Here is a 19,984-nt window from a genome sequence, read left to right on the forward strand (position 1 = left end):
CCTTCCGTCATCCCATCCCATCCCGTCCCATGTTTTTTTTTCCTTTCCTCTCTTCAAATCAAATCAGCCTTGGCCATTATCTCTCGTTCATAGTCGCCTCGGTAATCCTTCTTTCGTTTTTTGTCTGCATGCATGCAATATAATTCCAATCTAGACTTTCGTTCATCACACACCAAACACTCGCTGCAGAGCTTGGCTCCAAAAGCTTACATCCCGCCAAGCGTCCCGTCGACGCCGAGCAATTGCTCGTCACCCCGTTAACACCCACCAACCCCAATCCCAATCTCTAATTTGCTCGGGCCTGTCTGCGCATGCGTCAGGATCTCGAGTCGCTGCCGCCAACATGAACGGGTATCGCGGATATGGCGAGGGGGACCAGGACAGGGAGTATAGGGAAATGGTTGAAATCGACGTCCAACGTCAGCAAGACCAGACACAGCAGCAGCAGCAGCGTCAACAACTGCCTCAGCAGCAGCAACCTCAAGATCAGTTCTACCAGCAAGACCTTCACTCGCCTTATGGTCCTCCAGAGCCTCAACAGTATACACCCTACTCACCCTATCAAGCTCACGACGACTTTCAGCAGCAGGGCCAAGGCCGCTCCATCACTGAGCAGAGCAGGCAGACGCCGATGAGACCGTCTCCCGCACACATCGAAGACTACGCTCCTGCACCCGCCCCCGAATGGCCTCTGTCGCCCGCCGGTGGTAGCCCTCAGCCTCAGCACTACTTCAACGAGACCCCCGGGGACTCGAGGTCGGCCACTCCATCTCTGCGGAGCGGCCAGGCGACACCCGGGCACAGGCATCCCAATTCCTCAGTCGACTGGAGACCTTCCAGCCTAATGGTACCACCCACGCCTCCGAGTACCTGCTTTCACGATCCGAGATTCAGTGTCACTGACTATTCCACCTCGTCCGATGAACAGAACCAGAGTCACCTGAGTCTCGCGGCACTCTTGCCAGGATCTACGGCTCGCAATTCGTCAAAGGACTTTTCTGTAGATGAGAGCGCCATCCAGCAGGTTCACAAGCGGGATGACTCGGACATTTGGAAGGGATGGAAGCGCTGGGTCTTCAAGCTGGTGCCCGTCCTGACCTTTGCTAACACGGGCTTGTACATGGCCTACCTCGTCCTGAGAATCGCCTGCGTGATATGGGCACAGAATGCTGCCGGAGAGGTATATGCCGCCGCTTGGGTCTTTATCGCCGTCGAGATTGCCGTCGCCATCCCCTCGCTGATGCACAACACCTGGACCATGTGGTCCATGAAGAAGAGGCAGCGTCCCAAGTTGAGGCTGACAGGCAACGACGTGCCCACCGTCGACGCCTTCATTACCTGCTGTGGTGAGGACGACGACCTCGTCATGGATACCGTCCGTGCCGCCTGCGACCTCGACTACCCCCGTGACCGCTTCCGAGTTGTCATTCTCGACGATGGTAAATCCGCCGGCCTCGAGGCCCAGTGTGCTAAGCTCGCCCTCACGTACCCCAACCTCTACTACATGGCCCGAATCAAGGTCCCTGGTCAGCCTCATCACTTCAAGGCCGGTAACCTGAACTACGGTCTGGATCAGGTGCATCTGCTTCCCGGAGGAGCCGGCCAGTTCATGGCGGCTCTGGATGCCGATATGGTAAAGATTACAGCCTCGTCCAACGCCCAATGGTTTGCTGACATGGATAGATTCCCGAGCGTGACTGGCTCCGTGCTGTTCTCCCTCATCTCCTCGTCGATCCCAAGATGGCTCTCGCTTGTCCGCCCCAGCTGTTCTACAACACTCCTCGCTCCGATCCCCTCGCCCAGAGTCTCGACTTTTTCGTCCACGTCATCGAGCCCATTAAGGACTCCCTCGGTGTTGCCTGGTGCACTGGTTCCGGTTATGTGGCTCGTCGCGAAGCTCTCGATCAGATTGGAAACTTCCCGCTTGGTTCTCTGGCTGAGGATGTCGCTACGTCTACCCTGATGCTTGGAAAGGGATGGAAGACGGCCTACGTCCACGAGCCCCTCCAGTTCGGTACTGTTCCTGAGGACTATGGCAGCCACCTTAAGCAGCGAACTCGATGGGCCATTGGAACTGTCGACACGTCCTTCAAGCTCAACTTCTGCCTGTGGGGTGACAAGGTCAAGCAGATGACGGTTGCCCAGCGATTCTCGGGTTTCCTGTACGCTTCGCTCAGCATCTACACCATCCTGCTCACCATCTCGCTCTTCGCCATCCCCATCATCCTGATCATGCAGAAGCCCCTGGTCGCCTACGCCACTGACGAGCAGCTGCGATGGCTGGTCCGAGCCTGCTTTGCGTCCGTCATTTCGAACCGACTGTGCGAGTTTGCCCTGTTCATTCCTGCGGGTTACCACACCGGTCAGCGAGGTTCCCGATACCAGCTCTGGATGTCGCCCTACATTGCCTTGTGCATCATTCGTTCCTTCATCCTTCCTACCTGGTTGGGCGGACAGACACAGGCCTTCAAGCCTACCGGTTCTCTCGGCTCTGCCCTGAACGAGCGTGACCCCAAGCTCAGAAAGAACATGTTCCGGCGTCTTTGGGGTATCCTGATGAACTACATGGCCCTGTTCCACCTGGCGTTTGTCTACTTGACTCTTGTCGCAGTGGTACTGACATCGTTCCGGTCCTTTTCGACTCAGGACACGACTCGTGGTGTGCTCGTGGGGCTGCTCACGCACGCCTTCTGGCCGCCGCTGACGTTCCTCTTCATCTGCAGCTCTCTGTGGACGCCCATCTCGTACGCCATTGACCCGCCTGCGATGCCGGACCGAGAGGATCTGCTCAACCGCGACCCCAAGACGCAGGTCGCGCACCCAACCAAGGCGAGCAAGAAGATTGCTTTTGGTGGACAGGCTGCGTGGTTCGAGCTCGAGTACACCGTCACGACCGCCTACACTTGCCTGGTGTTTGTCGCCTCATTCATCTTCTGAGAAGGGGGGTTGTAATCACGACTGTAACGATAATGTATGAGGAGCAGAAGAGGAGAAGAGGGAAGAATGGCGGTCGGGTCAGGCAAGCAGGCCTCCTTTGAGGGCAGGCAACCTTTGAGAAGGACGGAAAGATCTGAGGTCATCATTTGAAAGGCGCAACAAACGACATTTTGGGTATCGGTTTTTAGTATATACGCACAGCAACATCATCGCGCGACAACAATAACATATAGATAGAGGGGACAACAAACCAAGGGAACGAAAGAACGAACGAACGGTCAAGGCCCTGGAGGACGATCTGCACGCACGAATGTCCCAAGCGAGGCTTTTTAATAATAGAATGCATTGAATTGAATTGAACCCAATCGAGTCAGTCTGTCGGACTGTGCCCTGTTGCTGCATGAATCGTGTCGTGGCCACAAGCGCAGGACCGCCATTCCTTGGCCTGTTTGCCGAAACGGCGCGGCGAAAGTGTCGGGATTTACAAACATCCCTTCATCCGCCTTTGCATAACTTTCACATTCACATGGGAAATTAATGCGACTCATGTCACTCGAGCGCCGAAATCTCTTCTAGACCGACGGAGTTTCCTTGTTCCAGAAACGGCGCTAGGTAACGTGACCAGTCACATCCTGCGGATTGGTCTTATCAGCTCGTGGCACGACTCCACAATCCAGGAACCTGGTCTCAGATATCAACAAAGTTTTTGCCCGACTCGTCCAAACGAACGACATGACATGAGCGTAGCCGCCAATTGGCCTCCTTCACCGCCTTCAAACGGATACGATGCGAATGGCCCTTTCTCGTACACGACATCTGCCCTTCTCCAGCGCCCACTGCCAGGCCAAACAGCTCCATGATTTCCCGCATCGTGGGCCCAGCATCGCCGCTAAATGGCCCAACACCCCGGCCCCATTGGCCTGTGCAACGGGATGGAGTTCTGGACCCCTATTCTCCAAGGGTCTCTCTGCTCTTGTTGAGCGGAGACTGGGGGGGCAAACGCACTTTTTTTTTTATGCCATGGCTGGATTAGGTATGGGAGAACAAACGAGGGGAGGAGGAGGGACAGCTCTGGGTTTAAAGCTGGGAGGAGAGCCAACAGGGAGGGAGCCCAAGGAGAGAAAAATTTCCCACCTTTCTTTCTCTTCCCCTTCTCTAGCAAACATCAATTGGTCTGAGGTCGCTGGCTCGTCTTCTACGTCTCCCAATTGTTCTGTCTAGATCAGCTCAACATGGCTACTCGACAGCGTACTTCGACCACTGTTGTGGTTGAGAAGCCTTCTGCCAAGGTCAGTTCTACTCTGCTCACTGTTTCTCTCTTCAGCTGCTGATTCTGTCGCAAAGGTGACTCTGGAGCCTCAGCAGCAGCAGCCTCAATTCCCCGATATCAAGACCATCAAGGATGCCATCCCCGCCCACTGCTTCCAGCCCTCGCTCTTCACCTCCTTCTACTATGTCTTCCGCGACTTTGCCATGGTGGCCACCCTCGTCTGGGCTGCCCTGACCTACATTCCCGCCATCTCTGACCAGAGGCTGCGCGTCGCCGCCTGGATGGTCTACGGCTTTGTTCAGGGCCTCGTGTGCACTGGTGTCTGGATCCTGGGCCACGAGTGCGGCCACGGTGCCTTCTCTACTCACGGCAAGCTCAACAACGTCGTCGGATGGTTCCTCCACTCGTTCCTCCTGGTGCCCTACTTCTCGTGGAAGTACTCTCACCACCGCCACCACCGCTTCACCGGCCACATGGACCTCGACATGGCCTTTGTGCCCGCCACCCAGCCCAAGAAGCACAGCATCTTTGCCGGCATCGACCTGAACGAGCTGTTTGAGGACACCCCCATCGCCCAGCTCATCAGGATCGTCTTCCACCAGCTCTTCGGCTGGCAGGTGTACCTCCTGTTCAACGCCAGCGCTGGTAAGGGCAGCAAGCAGTGGGAGCCCAAGGGTCTGGCCAAGTGGTTCCGCGTCAGCCACTTTGAGCCCACCAGCGCCGTGTTCCGCCCCAACGAGGCTATCTTCATCTTCATCTCGGACCTCGGCCTGGCCATCACCTTCACTGCCCTGTACTTTGCCTCCAAGGCTGTCGGAACTTCGACTGTTCTGTTCCTCTACGCCGTCCCCTACTTCTGGGTGCACCACTGGCTGGGTAAGATTTGTTCATTTGTGAGAGTAGAATAGCTGCTGACGTGATTTTAGTCGCCATCACCTACCTCCACCACCACCACACCGAGGTCCCTCACTACACCAACGAGGGCTGGACCTATGTCAAGGGCGCTCTCGCTACCGTTGACCGTGAGTTTGGCTTCATTGGCAAGCACTTGTTCCACGGAATCATTGAGAAGCACGTCGTCCACCACCTTTTCCCGTGAGTATTCTCTGTCGCTTGATGTGGACTCAATCTAACCATCTCAGCCGCATCCCTTTCTACAAGGCCGACGAGGCCACCGAGGCCATCAAGCCTCTCCTGGGCGACCTCTACTACCACGACGAGCGCAACTTCCTCGGCCAGCTCTGGTCCGTCTTTGGCACGCTCAAGTACGTCGAGCACGACCCCACCAACCAGGGTGCCATGCGATGGGCCAAGGAGTAGAGCTCCACGGCTGTCGGGGACCCCATAGAGATGGAAGAAGATAGATTAGACGATGGGATAGACAACGATAGACCACACGACTAGACACACAATGCTATAGATCTAGAGCAAATGCTTTCTCGGCTGGTATCGGATTTAGAGGCTCTGAGATAGAAAAGGTCAAATCGGATGATGAAACAAAATGGAGTTGCTTGCTTGTCCTGTTGGACTGCAATGGATTATACCAATAGAGGCTGAATGAATGAACCTAGCTCTGAATACTGTCCGCGACTTCTTGGGTTGGTGTCTAATTTGACTCAATTTGAGATGGCCTCTGCGATTGGGCAGAGATGAGCTTGCTTTATCGATCTAGATCCATCCAATCCTGAGACAATCTCTTGCATGAGATTGAGATGGTCGTGGAGGTGTGGAGACCTCCTCAACAACGCCAAGAACAATCGGCTTGATTAGTCAGTCGCTTGCGAAGCCCAAGCTTTGCTCGGTCAAATGATGCGCCGTTCTCCAATGATGAAATTGAAGGCTCTCAAAGATGGAGGACGTCGCGCAAAGCAGCAGGCGAAAGGGTAAGTAAACTAAACAGTGTTATCCTCTGGCTTGTTTGCTGATTCTCATGTAGCCTGTGATTACTGCGTCTCGCGCAAGATTAAATGTGATGGACGGAAGCCGACGTGCTCCAACTGTACTCTCTATGGCGTCGCCTGCAAGATCACGACGGCCAGAAGAAGAGCCGTTCTTCGAAGCACTGCGACGATTCCCTCTGCGGTTCAGCCACCACAGTAAGAGTCCCAAGTGTAGTGATGGGGAATTTTACTGATATAGTCCAGGCCGGATCGAATGCAGGCCCTCGAGGAGCGGTTGGCAGGCATTGAAGCTCTCCTCTCGGTGCTGACGGGTACAAAGAGCTCTACTTCAGCTTCTGTACCGGCGGCGAGATATCCTGATGTCAGTCTTGACGATATTGACATTTCAACTCCTGCAGATTGTCTAGTGACTGAGGCGAGTCCAACGCTTTTCGAACCGGATCAGTGGCCGATGCCTTTGACGACGCATCATCACTTGGAGCTGCCGCCTCTTTCAGAGATTCTGCCCGTGGTGGATAATTATTTTAAAAAGTATAATCGGCTTATGCCTTTGTTTGATGAGCCTACGTTTATGAGGATGCTGCTTGATTGGCACTCATCTCCGAACAAGCGATCTATGGTTCCATGGGCAGCAGTCAACATCGTCATGGCGATAACCTACCGCGTTCTCGAGGGTAGATACATGGACGATCCACCGCTCGCCCAGTGCGTCCGCAACATCCGATCCGCCATGACGGAGTTGATGACGCCGGGGCAAGACCTAATGGGAGTCCAAGTTCTTCTCGCGATGGCGATTTTCTATCAGGGGTCTGCTGACTTTCAGCTTGCTATTGTTTTGATGGGGAGTGTTGTTCGGTTGGCGCAGAGTCTGAGGTTGCATTTGAGATTGGCGTCGCAGGGTGTTTCAAAGGCAGAGACGCTTTTGAGGTGTCGTGTTTTTTGGATCACTTATATCTATGACAGGGTATGTATTTATCTTTGGGCTCTTTAACATTGCTGATTGCTTTATAGGAGTTGGCGCTGCGGTGTAAATCGCCTTATTACCAACTCGACAGCGAAACGGACCTGGACCTACCACCCGCAGACCCTGAGGATGGACTGGGTGTCATCGCTTCCGACACGGATTCCGTGCAACTCAACTTTCTGCGGGCTCGGGTGCAACTTGCTTTTATACAGGGAAAGACGAATGATCTCCTCTACAGTCAAAAGGGGCGGAAACTCACGCACGAGCAGCGATCTAACAACATCACCCGCATCGAAGAGAGAATGGCCGAGTGGCTCAAGTCTATACCACCAGAGTTACAAACCGCGGAGGGGATAAAACAGCGTCTTTCACCGATGCCGACGCTGTTGATGCTCAACATGTTTTACCGCCACTTTGAGTGCTTGATTCAACTCCACTCGATATTCTCGTTTGACGATGTGTGGATCGACAGGGTGAATAGTTATCTTTCGCCCGCTGTCATTGAAGTCAAAGATGATGAACCGGATGGAGAGCTCGTGCGAGCTGGCCTTGCGCCTCTGCCACCTGGGTGGACGGGGTGTGTGAGCGGTGCGAGGCTGTGCCTTGAGCTTATCGCCATGGGACGACAGAGTGAATTTACGCTCTGGTAGGTATTCCCCACCCACTTACTGGGAAGTATTACTGACGGTTTAGGCTACATACATGCGGATCATACTCCTGTCTCGTCCTCCTAATCGTAAACATGATTGAATTCCCAGCCCACGACCACGTCTCAACAGACCGGAGGATCTCGGATGCGTGTCTGGTAATGTTTGACGCCATGTGTCAAACACTACCCAAAGATCCGTTCGCAAAGTTGCTGGGCGTGGTGAGAGAACTGGATCGACGAGCAAGAGGGCAAGTAAACCGTTTGATGCGGACAAAGGAGGGAATCAGTTTGAGTGAGGAGATGAGCCCTTCTCTTGCGTGGACGATTCTGGAGGATATGGAGTTGTGATTTATATATGTAGGATCTATCTAATTTGGCGTGTAATGTGTTTGATTGGGTGTTTTACGCTTGGGAAAGGGGTTATTTGAAAGTTTGGCTGATGACGAGGTGTTGACGGAGATCGGAAGTCCATGGAATTCCGGGCACGCCGGAGCTCCGCACCGGGACTGCGCTTTGAGGATTGTCTATGATTAGGAGACTACTAAGGTGAAACTGGAAGATTTACAACCATTAAATTCAGAGTGTTTCTCTAATTTCGCGTTTTGCTCTGATCTCTTGATTGTTTCATCAATACTTGGCAGAGCTCAACACGGCTCCCATATTGATCCTTCATACAGTTCCGCCATTCGAAACCTCGTCTTGACAATTGATACAACATGTCTGGCACCGTCATAATAACTGGCGCCAACGGCTCCGTAGCCCTAGGCTTCGTCGACCATATCCTCTCGTCCTACCCATCGTACACCCTTCTCGCCACCGTCCGCGACCCATCCGACGCCAACTCTGCAAAGCTCTCCAACATTACAACCTCGAAACCCAACGCAAAGGCTCACATCGAAGCTCTCGACCTTTCTTCCCTCGCGGATGTACGATCGTTTGCTGAAAAGACGGCCGAGAGGGTCAAGAGTGGAAAGTTGCCGCGTATCAAGGCCATTGTGTGCAACGCTTTCACTTGGTCTTTATCAGAGACAAAGTACACGCAAGATGGCCTCGAGGCATCCTTCCAAGTCGGACACCTGTCACACTACCTCCTCATCCTCAAACTCCTCGGATCCATGGCTTCTGACGGGAGGATTGTCCTCCTCGGCTCCAACGCTCACTATCCCGACAGACCACACCCTCTCACCAAGCTCATCGCAGAGATTCCAGAGGACGTGGGGCAGATCGTGAAGCCTTTGCCTGATGAGCCTGGGCAGGAGCATGATCGTGGGTTTCAGAGGTATGGGACTGCAAAGTTGGCGAATGTCATGTTGATGCATGATCTCAACACGAGGTTGAAAAAGGCATGTTGCTCCCCTCCTTTACCACGTGAATCTAACATTTGTAGGATCCAAACCTCTCGGGCATCACAGTCACGGCAATGGACCCAGGCGGCATCGTCGACTCCCGCGCGCACACGGCCCAAAAACCCGTCATCCGCTTCGTTCTCAGCACGATATCACATCTCCTCCCCCTTACAAAACACATAACAAGTTCATTCCGTCGCTCCGCAGACGCGGGCAAAGACCTAGCAGAGTTGAGCGTCGGAAAAGAGTTTGAAGGCATAGGGGGGTATTTCTTGGGCGTCAAGAGGGAGGAGGAGGCTCCAATGACCAAGGAAGAGAGTAAGCAGAGGATTCTGTGGGAGGCGTGTTGGAGATGGGCGGGACTGGAGGAGGGGGAGACGGTCTTGGTTGGTGCTGCGCCTTGATGATGGCGTCAGCCAAGATGTATGCCATGTTTCGTTCAGAGAAGCAGTTGGTGCTGGTTTAGTTGACGTCTATCAATTCCGGGGTGCAGTCGTATATCTGCCTATGAATGGCCGTGATAGCCTCTGCAACAGTGATCATCTACCACTTTTCGGCGCATGGCAACCATCAAGGGGGCGTGGCCCAAGGTCATCCCTTATGCGCTGTACCTCAATCTTAACAAGACTTTTAAACCAGGTTATTGAAGGCAACCGAGTCCCTTTCATTTCATTTGCTATATAATAGAATGATCAAGCATCGGCTCGCGTCATGCCTGTCAGGTGCATCTCCCAAAGACGTCAAGATTGACATGCCAGCTGAGGTGACCAAGACTGCCAAGAATGCATCGCGATCTGTGTCTTTCAAGATATGAGGGACTGAAATGGAGAGAAAACAGAGATTACCGCGTAGTTATTTCCACTGCTACTGTGCCCAACAAGCCTTCTCGGAAGGGAAGTGAAAGGCCCAACAACAAAGATATCACAGTCTAGCAACATGCTCTTCTCATACGTATCCCTCTTGGCATCTTACGCCCCCGCAGCCCTTGGCCAGGCTTGGACAAAGGATTTCGGGCCTGGTAGCAACTACGGAGGCGAAAGGGCACTCCAAGCGTCAGCGCCTGGCAACGTCTCGGACGAGGACTGGCCCTCTCATGGCAGACTACGACCTCATCCGCCGATGGCCAATTCCCGGCTACAATATCTCTCAGCCCTACGAAGATGCCGACTCAATCGATGGCTGGGCTGTCTCTCTTACCGTTCGCGCCAAGATCCCCGCAAAAGACGTCGTCACAGGTGATGACATTGACGCTGTCTTTGCTGCCTCCATGATCCGCCTCGAGCCTCCATCTGCTCTTGTCGACGACGTGATTGAGCGACAAGGCTTCTACACGCCGCACCCGTCGTGGCGTGTCAGTCTTGGATACTACTTTCTCAACCGCAATAGCCGTTTCAGCGGGTATGAGCTCGAAATACTGATGTATGGAAATGGCTCATGCGAGGCCACGTTCAATGACACGTGGCTCGACGCTTTGGAGAATAGCCCAACATGGAACGGCAGAGAGTGTGAAATTGGGAACCCTCGTGACCCTCCAGAATGCAAGCTCACCGTCGATATGACGTCAATTCGGGCTGCAGAGAACTACACCCGGTGGAGTGATGAAATCGGCGAGGACAAGGCCGTAAACATCACCTGGCTGAGAGGCACTGAATTTGTCTCCTTCGTCTCCCCGCTCAATACTCCCGGCCAGTATGGGCTTGGCGTCAGAGATGCCAGTTACAGTGCTGATATGGTGCTCGTCACCTGGGGGTATGCCAAGAATAGGAGTTCTGAGTCCTATTACGAAACTGAGGAGGCTAGCCAGCCTGTCTTAGAGTTGGTCTGTATGAGGGGTCTAAACAACACCCCGCAGGAGAACAAGCGCATTGGAGATGAGCGTAACGAGGGTAAAGAGGGGGAAAAAGAAGAAGGCGAAGATGATAGTGCCGCAGTCGGTGGAAGAGAGGCCATGTTGCCAACGTTGGTTCTGTTTTTGCCCCTGGCAACCCTCTTTGCGCTGCTGTAGGATATCTCAGCATCGCGATGCTGCTATTGATGAACAGGTCTCGATTTCTTTTTTCAGCTAGTCCTATCTAAGACATTGCCAGCCATTGAGTGTGTCAAGTGAATTGTGTCGATGAACGAATCCTGTGCCCGAGGTTAACATGGTATGGACAAGTCTGTTTAACACTCTCTAAGAGCACTGAAGGTAACATCCGAGTTCTCAGGTGCCGAAACCATCGGGTTTAAAAGAGCCCACAGAATCTAAAATTACCAGTCTTTCTACAAACCCGCTGGAGTTTGAGCTTCGTCGTCTTCATGCACCAGCATTGAACGCCCTCTACCATGGCGATGTAGGTACAACACCCGCGTGTTCAGTACAGCTGGACATATTGTTAGCCAAGGTACTGCACAGCACCTTTCTGTTCAACTTACCCAGTTTAGTAGCCACATCAGTGCAGCGATGGATGCTATCCGCAGACGAGGGTCGCCGGCAACCTTGATCGCCGCTCCAAGCACTTGATTAAGGCGGCCCAGTCTGTGACCATCAAGTAGAGTGTAGTTGCCCCATGTAGGCTCGATAATCTTGAGCTCGTCCTCCTCATCGTACGCAGCTTCTTCAGGCTTGTGCATTACCAGCTTGACGATAGTTCCTGATGCATCGGCAACCAAGTTGCTCATCCAAAGGAAGATAGGCACGATGATGACCAAGTCCCGCCAACGGTCCGACAAAAGACTTCCATCTCCCTTGAAGAATCCGAAAAGGAGAACACCCTTGGTATCGCCTGCGAGATAAATGTGATACTGGAGGATGAATGTTTCCAGAGAGCATCGGCCGAGCCAGGCTGCGGCAGTAGAGTACATGTTTCGCAAGCGACTCGTGGCATTTCGAAGGGCGACGAAGGCGAGGACAGGCAGAAAGGAAAGGTAGGGATGGACTATCGTGTATTTTATTTTCTCGTCGTAAAAAATGAGGCACGAAACTGCGTAAATCAGCAGGATTGCCAAAGAGGGAGCGATGGCGTTTCTGTGGTTTGTGAACCATGTACTGTTACGCTCAAGCCGTTGGTGCGCCAGGCCTGCGAGCATGCCCACGTAGACAATGAAGCTGTCCAAGCCGACACGGAATTCCCACTCATGAAGATCCCACTTGATCCGGAAGACGATCTCGAGAGCCACAAATAACCATTCCATGATTGGAGTGAGCTTGAGCATGGCTGTGATGAGGACGAGGGAGCCACAAACTTTGCTGATGACCGCATATGTATTGTCGTTATACCTGGAACCTATACCCATTGTTGCACAGACGACAAGGAACCAGAAGCTCACAAGTGGCGCGAAATAGTAAAACATGTAGTCGGTGTCCATGATATATGGAAGTGCGCAGCTGAGAATGTTCAAGCGGAGCAGGACGCTGACGATTCGGCGAAGCGAGAAATCCTTCTTGGCAAGGAAGAAGATTGTGTGACCGTACCCAGTCTGAAAGAGGTAGGCTGCGACGAGTAACCTAATAAATATGTATATAGGAAGATTGCGGGAGGCGCCTGTCCAATGGTAGATCAAAATGGCTGCTTGCATCCATCCTTTCCATTCCTCGGTTTGATCTCGTGAGAGAATGCCGGCATCCTCATTGATGGGCCTGGCGACCGTGGCATCAGCAGCGACAACACGCAACTTGGTCCTTCGGATCGTGGTGACAAAGATGACGGCGTATACGGCTACAAGAAGGGCGAATTCCAGTGGGACAAACTCTTTCATGCCCTTGGAAAAGAGGTCCGTCCGGTCGGCAACATAACAGTAGAGTAGTGCCATTGTAAACACCCCAATCTTCATGTTTAACCACTGTCTGCGGGGGGTCTCTGCGAAGTTGACAATGTCCATGATTTCGAAAACGATGCAAGCGAAGGTGTAAAAGGCAGTGAGGCCGAGCACAATAATCTGGGCGAATGACCGGGAGCCATAGTCGCTGCAGCAGGTTCGATCGTAGGGATAGCCAGACAACTTGTCGAGTTTTGCATTGCAGCGAAGATTCAGTAGGATATTGGCCTTGACCTCGGCGACCGAGTCAATGACATGGAAGCCGGTGTCGTGAAGGTCGACCATAGCACTAGGTTGGTTACGCGACAGCTCGGGAAAGGCTCGAAGGAGGCGGAGGTTGCGTTGGGCTTCGGCGTCGAAGAGGTACTTGTCAATGGCCTCGACCTCGCCCTCATGAATGCCTTCTGGCCGCGTTCGTGATTCAGGGAGGCTTTCGTAGAATGGAGGTGCGACCGGGGCAATAAACACTTCGTTTCCAACGCCATCGTGAGGATCCATTGAGCGGGTGCCGAACGTGGGTAGGTCTTTAAGATGTAAGATGTCGGTGATATTGTCGAATGCTTCCTGAAAGTAGCTGAAGGACTGTGTTTCTAGGTACGCGAGAGCGTACCAGCTACCAGCGCCGAGCATGATAAGAGCGGGACTCTTTTGCTCTTTGATAGGTGGCGGGTGATGCTTCTCTTTGGTGAAGAGCTCGAGTTCACGGGTTAGTTCTGGGTTGAGCTCACCAGTCAGGAACCACGGGTTCCAAATCATCCTCATATGAATTCCATCCAGGGTCAATTCATGGCTTGCATGCTTCTCGATATGTTCGCGTGCTTCTTGAGCCCTTTTGCGATTAATCTGGCGTCATGCCTGGTCAGCATTTCAGGAAGGAATTGAAGGGATCGCGCGAGTGTTGAAGATCACTTACCAGTCGTGCCATGCCCCAATAGACCTGACGAGTTGTCGAGTCTCCCGAAAAGATTATGTGGCGACCGTCCATGCATCGACGAATGTCGTTGCTGGTGTACTTGTGTAGCATACAGCCATCGGGCTGCCAGTTGGTGAACGGCTTCTTGTCGCCATTGCTATCGTGGTGGTGAAGCCAGCTGCCATTTCTGATACCATCTCCTAGTAGAGCCTTGCATCGGTAAGGGTCGTCGTTGAGAGAGAAGCCGTTTAGAATGACTGCGACAAGGAGGAGGATGGAGAAGGCGATAGGAAGGGCCCGGATGGCGAGGGCGAATGAAGGAGAGGATGAAAGCATTGTTGCCTGGCAAAATAGGCGCTCTGTCTGCACTGCATAAGTAATCTGTCGGTAATGGAAATGCGGTGCAGCATACCTAGAGGACGAGTGATGACCCGATCACTACGTCCACGATCTCTTGGTTGTGATCATGGGCGGATCGGTCTCAGTGTGGAGGGAGACAGTGAGGGCAGGCCGAACAGACTTGGAGAAAATAAACGACAACAGAGAGATGAAAAACGAGAAAGGGAACGCAGATAAGGAACGACGGAAGCGTAAGAATGCAAAAGATGAAACGACAATGGAATGAAGGCGATGGGACTCGAGATGCATTCGGGCAGGTACAAACGGAGCAGGTCCGGACGGGGCGACGACATGTGGGGCCGGGCACCTGCCGAGCAGTTTTGAGGCTGGTGAGGGCAGGAGTAGCTCGGAGAAGGTGCCTTATAGGTCGACGCACACTTTTTTGAACGTCAGTCAAAAATGGCTAAAGAGACGGTGATGGTTGGAAGTGAAGCTTCACGGCGCAGTATTGGGCCTCTATGGATCAGTTGATCAGCGCCAAAGGAAGTGCTTGTATGTGCAGCCATGGCCGTCTGCAGTATCGCCTCTACCATTTGATTGACCTTTGGCACTTCTTCTATTAGTACGGGGTCTTGGGAAATGGTCAAGGTGAGAAATGAGTGGAAGAATACAGTGTCCTCGGAGGTGCAAGATGTATGTAAAGTCACTGTGACACTGATGCTGATAGGATTGACGTACGTACGTACTCGTCAAAAACCGCAATCAATCTTTGACTGAGCCAGGATTTCCTCGGACATTGCTTGATAGCTAGGTTTACCTTGACAGAAGTTGGGTAGGCATGTCGCGTTCAAGCTCACCATCGATATGCCCAATGTGCTGCTGACAACACACCTATACACCGTAGATAACGCAAACTCCTTTCTTTCTGGCCCAAACAACGTGCTTTGTATATTGAAGCCTGGTTTCACAAAGTGATTGCCTTGGATTTGAGATCCTCTTCTTTCAGCGCTTGTTTTGCAGCGCCAAGGCACTCACTCCTGGTGTTTGGGGGGCTGTGGCTTTGCAGTCCACCAAGACTCCAATGACAAGCCGCAAAAGTAAGACAGGTTGTTTTTTTCAGCCTACCTAATTATCAAACAAAAACCCCAGGTATAGCACAGCCTGCTTGAGTAGTGTGGCATGTTGGTCGACAGCAGGGCTGACTCCGTGTGAATGGCGGCTCCTCTTCAACCACAATTGGCCGCTGCGCCCCTTGATGCATTCATCTTGGCAGGGGATATCAATCCTCTGTCCAATCCGCATGCTCACAAAAACAGCCTCATCGGGCACCCCGCGTCTCCTGCATATTCTAGTATCCGAATGACAGGTGAGGTCGGAGGGAGCCTGATTTCTTCTTGAAATCAGAATCACGGTGACGGCTGCCTCCCATTTTCCTTTCTTCACTTCATCTGCCATCTAGTTATCGTTTCAACAGACTCCCAAAGTCTGCGACTGCAACCATGCCTTCCGGAGCCCTTTGGGCTCTCCTTCTTTTTCTACCTTGTTCTGTCCAGGCCCTGTTTGGATCAAGTAACGAGACCGATTTCTGGGCAGAGTTTGGCAACAACTTTGCGACTGACCTTGCGCCCATCATTTCTCTCTTTGGAGAGCAGGTCACTAAACAGTTCTTGAGCGAATCAACCACCATTCTCGATACCGTCATCTTCGCCGTCGGCCCTCTTGGAATCATCACCGCCATTGTATCCTGCATCCGAGTCTCTGGTAGCTCGTTCCTCAAGTCTGTTGTTGGGCGAGCACGTGAACCGCGCGCAGTGCCAGAGGTTGAACTGTGTTCTTCCACCAGCGAAAGCGTGTGTGAGCTATGGTCAAATGGTGGCATCTGCCGAGTGTTTGGCCGCCCAAGGATCCTCGAATTCATCTTTCGTGAGCCGAAAGATGATGATGACTATTACGCCCGATGCGATCGCCACGGCAAAGAGGAAGAACCGGCAACATGTGGCATTTTTTTGATTAGAGAAATCTTGAGAATGGCACCATGCTCATCCGGTCATGCCGCGACAAGCAAGATACAAGAGTGTGGCTGGAGAGCGATTTCCTCTCTAGAAGTCCTTTTCGTCCCATTCTCGAATTTAGTCCATCAAACCAGCACATGGATGAAAAGAAGAATTAAAAGGGGTTTAGGCAGGGCAGCTACCTCATCGCCAGCAGACATAGAGCTAGGTAACCTGAGTAAATCCTCCAAAAGGTTGAAAGGGGCTCGGCACGAAGACAATAATGACAAAGTCGACGGCGTGAGGGAGTTCGCCCCCTTTCCGAATCTGGCTCTGAACGTTGGAGTGCAAAAAGCACAGACATCGATCCTGACACTCTGGCTCGCCGCTGTGTTTGGATTGTCGATACAGGGCAGCTTTTTCTGGTATACGAACTGGGCTACGTGGAAACACCCGAAGTTCTATGAGGGAGAAAAGCTCCCGAATGTTCGCCTTTTCTTCGCCCTTACTATTGCTGGGACTGCCTCAATTAACCTTGGAATGGCACTCTGCGCGAAGCTCATCGACCGCAACTCAAAAGAGCAGCGAATTGCTCTTTCACGCGTCAAAGGAACCGAAAAGGCTCGGTTGCCTGAGTATCGCATGTTCTGGCTTCAACCTGGTGGTCAGCGTATCGGCGACCAAGAGTTTGATGCCTTCGCATGCAACGAGGTCAAGACAGAGTACATTGCATCATGGAATGATAGGGAAGCCCCAGTGCCAATACTTTTTGTCTGGCTTGGAGTAGGCCTTTCTTTCGTGGGCTGGATGGTTCAGTTCATTGGACTACGTGGACAACATGCTACCGTCTCCCTCTACCAACTCTGCTGTACGATAGTCATGTCCACCATACGGGCTTCCATTCGCAGCTCCCGATCTACTCCCCGAAATGAGCTGGAATATCATTCAGAGGAGCTTCGAGGCCATGAGCTGGACTGGCAAGCCTTTCAACTCACTGAATGTTTCCTCCAGGAGAGCCATGGTCCTGAGCCAGACCAGACAACTGAAAGGTCTTCCTCGGATCAGGCTAATCAACGCGTGTCATTTGATCCCCGGATTGGGGATACTCTCAAAGGCCGATTTTACTGGATCCTTCAAAGTTTCGTGCCGAGAAACATCGCGGCTACTGAAATATCGGGACGTGATGCAACAATGAAGGTTGGGGACAACGTCGCAGTCGCACTAACTCGGTACAGCCGAATAAGAGAAGAAGCACTCATGGGGTGGATTGAATCAGACAGTTCGGGATTTTTCTCCCTGGCGTGGGATGATGGTACCGACCTCGAGAAACTACTACGCAAAACCGAGGAGCGCAAACCCAACTCAAGTCCACCAAACATGGTTGCCAAATCGATGCGTATTCGGACACGGTTGGCGCATTTGACGAAACAATTGCCGTATCAGACATAGGAGATTGATACTCGAAAGATTGCTCTGCGTCTGAAGAACGCGTTGCAAAAGTCAAGTCAGCTCCTATATCCGGCACAAGAAGAGTACGTGAGATCACTCATCTGGTCAACGGGTTGCCATTTGACGGTGGATAAGTATTACCAAGATCCAGACATGCCCATCTGCTTTTGCCTGAGGAACACAGATACTGGTTGGACCATCGATGGCAACCAGCTCGAGGCTGTCCTGGGGCTGTGGTTATGGAGCTTCGATAGGTACATTCATTCTTGGGGTCAGATCCTCGCTGAATGGATTCGGAGGCGACGAAGAAAAAGCATAGTCATTCCTAGAGAGGATACGGGGGCTATCGGCTTTGTCCTTGAACAATGGCGCCTATCAAAGTACGTCGTCAACAGCGACGCAATATCACACGATCTTACCCTTACCAACCTCTCCGTTTCTAACATGGTCCTATTCGACGACGGGAACAAAGCTGAACGAAAACGATTTCGATATGAGCTTGATCTTGGAAGAGTCCTCTCAATTGATGCGACGAGTTCGTTGCTTCAGTTGATGGCGCAGGATCTATTCACCACTTTTGTTGAGACAATTGGCACACTTCGCCTCGGCCACCTTGAAAACGTCACTGTCTCAAGAAACAGCGGGTCAGACACTACGGAAACCGCCATGGTCGAAGGTATGATTCAATCGCTCATCTCAGAGGGCCTGGCCACTCCCAACGAGGCCACCATGAGCGTCGTCCCGGCCTTGTGCCCACGATCGGGGGACCCAGGCAGTGCCCAGACGCAGCATCTTCTTCTCTCTCACGCCATCTTGCTCAAAAGAAGGCAAAAGTTCAGTGAGAGTCAAGAAGTTGTCAAAACTCTCGCCAAGCTCTCGTCGCCGAAAATCAAAGCAAGGGCTGATGCATTCTTGTATGAGGCTTATCGATCAGAGCTGCGCTGGATGGTGCACCAACGCCAAACCTTGACCAATCGAGAGTTTCTCGAGAGAAGAAAGAAAATGTTTATGGATATGCGTGTATTCGAAGTGGCTGATGACGTTCGATGGCTTTCGCATGTCTACATGAACGCAATCGACTGGTTGCTCTGGTCCAATAGCATCACCCCGGCCTTTCTTAATGACTACCACAGTTCCAAAGAGGGTTCAGCTCTGAAATCTCTACTGCCTCTTTTTGGACCCCTAGTACCATTGGACAAGCAAACCCTGGATGATCTGAACCTGGATGGCACTGAGTCTCGGAAGGATGCCCTTGAACTGGCCTTGATTTTCGACCAGCGATACAGCCTCGGCGAGTCCAGCGTCCAGGTCCGAAGGCAACTACTCCGATGGGCCATTGAATCGGACTTCACCGGATTGGTTGAAGATCTCTGGTTTGCAGAACGAAATAACCCTTGGGTAGAGAGCGCCTTCAGCGGCGGAAGTGATGAGCTGTTTTGGGCAGCCAGCCTGCGCACGGATTCTCATGACATGATCAACACCATCCAGTTCCTACTCGAAGTGGTAGAAATGGACCAGCATGCATCACTGAAAGGCAGAGAAGATATGGACCAGAGCTGGTGGGAGACCAGTCGAAAGAGGGACTTGGTGAAGGCCAAGTATGAGCAGGTCTCCAATGTGTTGGCTGCAGCATCTGCCAATCACCATGGACGGGATGTGGTAGAACTGCTTGCTTACGACCTGGATCAGCGGAAAGAAGTGGACACCAGACACGTGTGTGAGGCGGTCAGGTCGGCTTTAGAATACGGGTGTTTAGAAACACTCGACTGCCTGATGACCAAGGTTGCTGAGTGGCAACGCCTTTCCTGGAACCCTCAATCCGGGTTACTGCATATCATCGCAGAGTGGGGCCTTAAACAACAGGCCGAGACCATCTTCCAGAGGTGTGGGTGGCATGTTTTTGACCAGGGGAGCCTGGAATTAGCATTGCAAATGGCAAGTGTCGAACTGCCGAGAGAAAAAGAAGGGAGAGCAAAAGAGGTTTTCAAAGCTAATAGAAACAGATTAGTTGCGCTTCTCAAGGAGGCCCAATGGCAACAGGAGAGAGCAAAGGAGGTTTTCGGAGCTGATAAAAACAGATTGGTTGTGCTTCGTGAGGAGGGCTAAAGGAGAGGAGCCGGCCAATGGCTTCTCTGTCTATATCCCTTGCGTGAGAGGACATACCGGCTTGTTTGGAAGAATGAACTCTTTTATTGACCCGACTGATGCTGATTTCTGGTGCTTATTTTGCGGTAGAGTACGTGGAATCTTTGGAGCTGGTATTTCCCAAGGGCGAAGTCACATGTATCCAAGGGCTAGGTGTGTGGCAGAGCGGATTCATGCTGTCGACTTTGGGGTCTACAAGGATAATGGTCAATTTTCCATTTGACATCTCGGCTTCAGATCATAGTACCATGTATTATTAGAGAGTAAAAACTAAAAGTAGAA

The 19,984-nt window shown here is 52.3% G+C and overlaps 6 protein-coding genes and 1 pseudogene across 7 annotated transcripts, besides 1 other annotated feature; 6 read left to right on the forward strand and 1 right to left on the reverse strand.

Annotated features, from left to right (window-relative positions):
• Positions 1 to 343: 343 nt before the first annotated feature.
• On the forward strand, positions 344 to 2,937 carry NCS57_00533600 (uncharacterized protein; the record flags this gene model as incomplete). The annotated part of the gene is made up of 2 exons (XM_053055262.1): positions 344 to 1,633; positions 1,684 to 2,937. 2 exons carry the CDS (start codon positions 344 to 346, stop codon positions 2,935 to 2,937), a joined length of 2,544 nt encoding a protein of 847 aa, XP_052914217.1.
• Positions 2,938 to 4,169: 1,232 nt separating this feature from the next.
• NCS57_00533700 (FA-desaturase domain-containing protein) lies at positions 4,170 to 5,527 on the forward strand (the record flags this gene model as incomplete). Its single annotated transcript, XM_053055263.1, has 4 exons — positions 4,170 to 4,226; positions 4,282 to 5,083; positions 5,134 to 5,302; positions 5,350 to 5,527. 4 exons carry the CDS (start codon positions 4,170 to 4,172, stop codon positions 5,525 to 5,527), a joined length of 1,206 nt encoding a protein of 401 aa, XP_052914218.1.
• Positions 5,528 to 6,056: 529 nt separating this feature from the next.
• NCS57_00533800 (Zn(2)-C6 fungal-type domain-containing protein) lies at positions 6,057 to 8,069 on the forward strand (the record flags this gene model as incomplete). Its single annotated transcript, XM_053055264.1, has 5 exons — positions 6,057 to 6,090; positions 6,144 to 6,303; positions 6,352 to 7,072; positions 7,120 to 7,718; positions 7,766 to 8,069. The coding sequence occupies 5 exons, from the start codon at positions 6,057 to 6,059 to the stop codon at positions 8,067 to 8,069; spliced, it is 1,818 nt and encodes a 605-aa protein (XP_052914219.1).
• A 368-nt stretch (positions 8,070 to 8,437) lies between these two features.
• On the forward strand, positions 8,438 to 9,471 carry NCS57_00533900 (uncharacterized protein; the record flags this gene model as incomplete). Its single annotated transcript, XM_053055265.1, has 2 exons — positions 8,438 to 8,987; positions 9,134 to 9,471. The coding sequence occupies 2 exons, from the start codon at positions 8,438 to 8,440 to the stop codon at positions 9,469 to 9,471; spliced, it is 888 nt and encodes a 295-aa protein (XP_052914220.1).
• A 689-nt stretch (positions 9,472 to 10,160) lies between these two features.
• NCS57_00534000 (uncharacterized protein) lies at positions 10,161 to 11,072 on the forward strand (the record flags this gene model as incomplete). The annotated part of the gene is made up of 1 exon (XM_053055266.1): positions 10,161 to 11,072. One exon carries the CDS (start codon positions 10,161 to 10,163, stop codon positions 11,070 to 11,072), a length of 912 nt encoding a protein of 303 aa, XP_052914221.1.
• Positions 11,073 to 11,421: 349 nt separating this feature from the next.
• NCS57_00534100 lies at positions 11,422 to 14,141 on the reverse strand (annotated as a pseudogene). The gene is made up of 3 exons: positions 13,779 to 14,141; positions 11,483 to 13,708; positions 11,422 to 11,430 (listed from the first exon to the last, which is right to left on the reverse strand).
• Positions 11,422 to 14,141: a sequence feature.
• A 1,475-nt stretch (positions 14,142 to 15,616) lies between these two features.
• Positions 15,617 to 19,663, forward strand: NCS57_00534200 (uncharacterized protein; the record flags this gene model as incomplete). The annotated part of the gene is made up of 4 exons (XM_053055267.1): positions 15,617 to 16,040; positions 16,401 to 17,488; positions 17,558 to 19,442; positions 19,566 to 19,663. The coding sequence occupies 4 exons, from the start codon at positions 15,617 to 15,619 to the stop codon at positions 19,661 to 19,663; spliced, it is 3,495 nt and encodes a 1,164-aa protein (XP_052914222.1).
• Positions 19,664 to 19,984: the final 321 nt, after the last annotated feature.

Source organism: Fusarium keratoplasticum, chromosome 4 (assembly GCF_025433545.1).
Source record: "Fusarium keratoplasticum isolate Fu6.1 chromosome 4, whole genome shotgun sequence".
Taxonomy (NCBI): domain Eukaryota; kingdom Fungi; phylum Ascomycota; class Sordariomycetes; order Hypocreales; family Nectriaceae; genus Fusarium; species Fusarium keratoplasticum.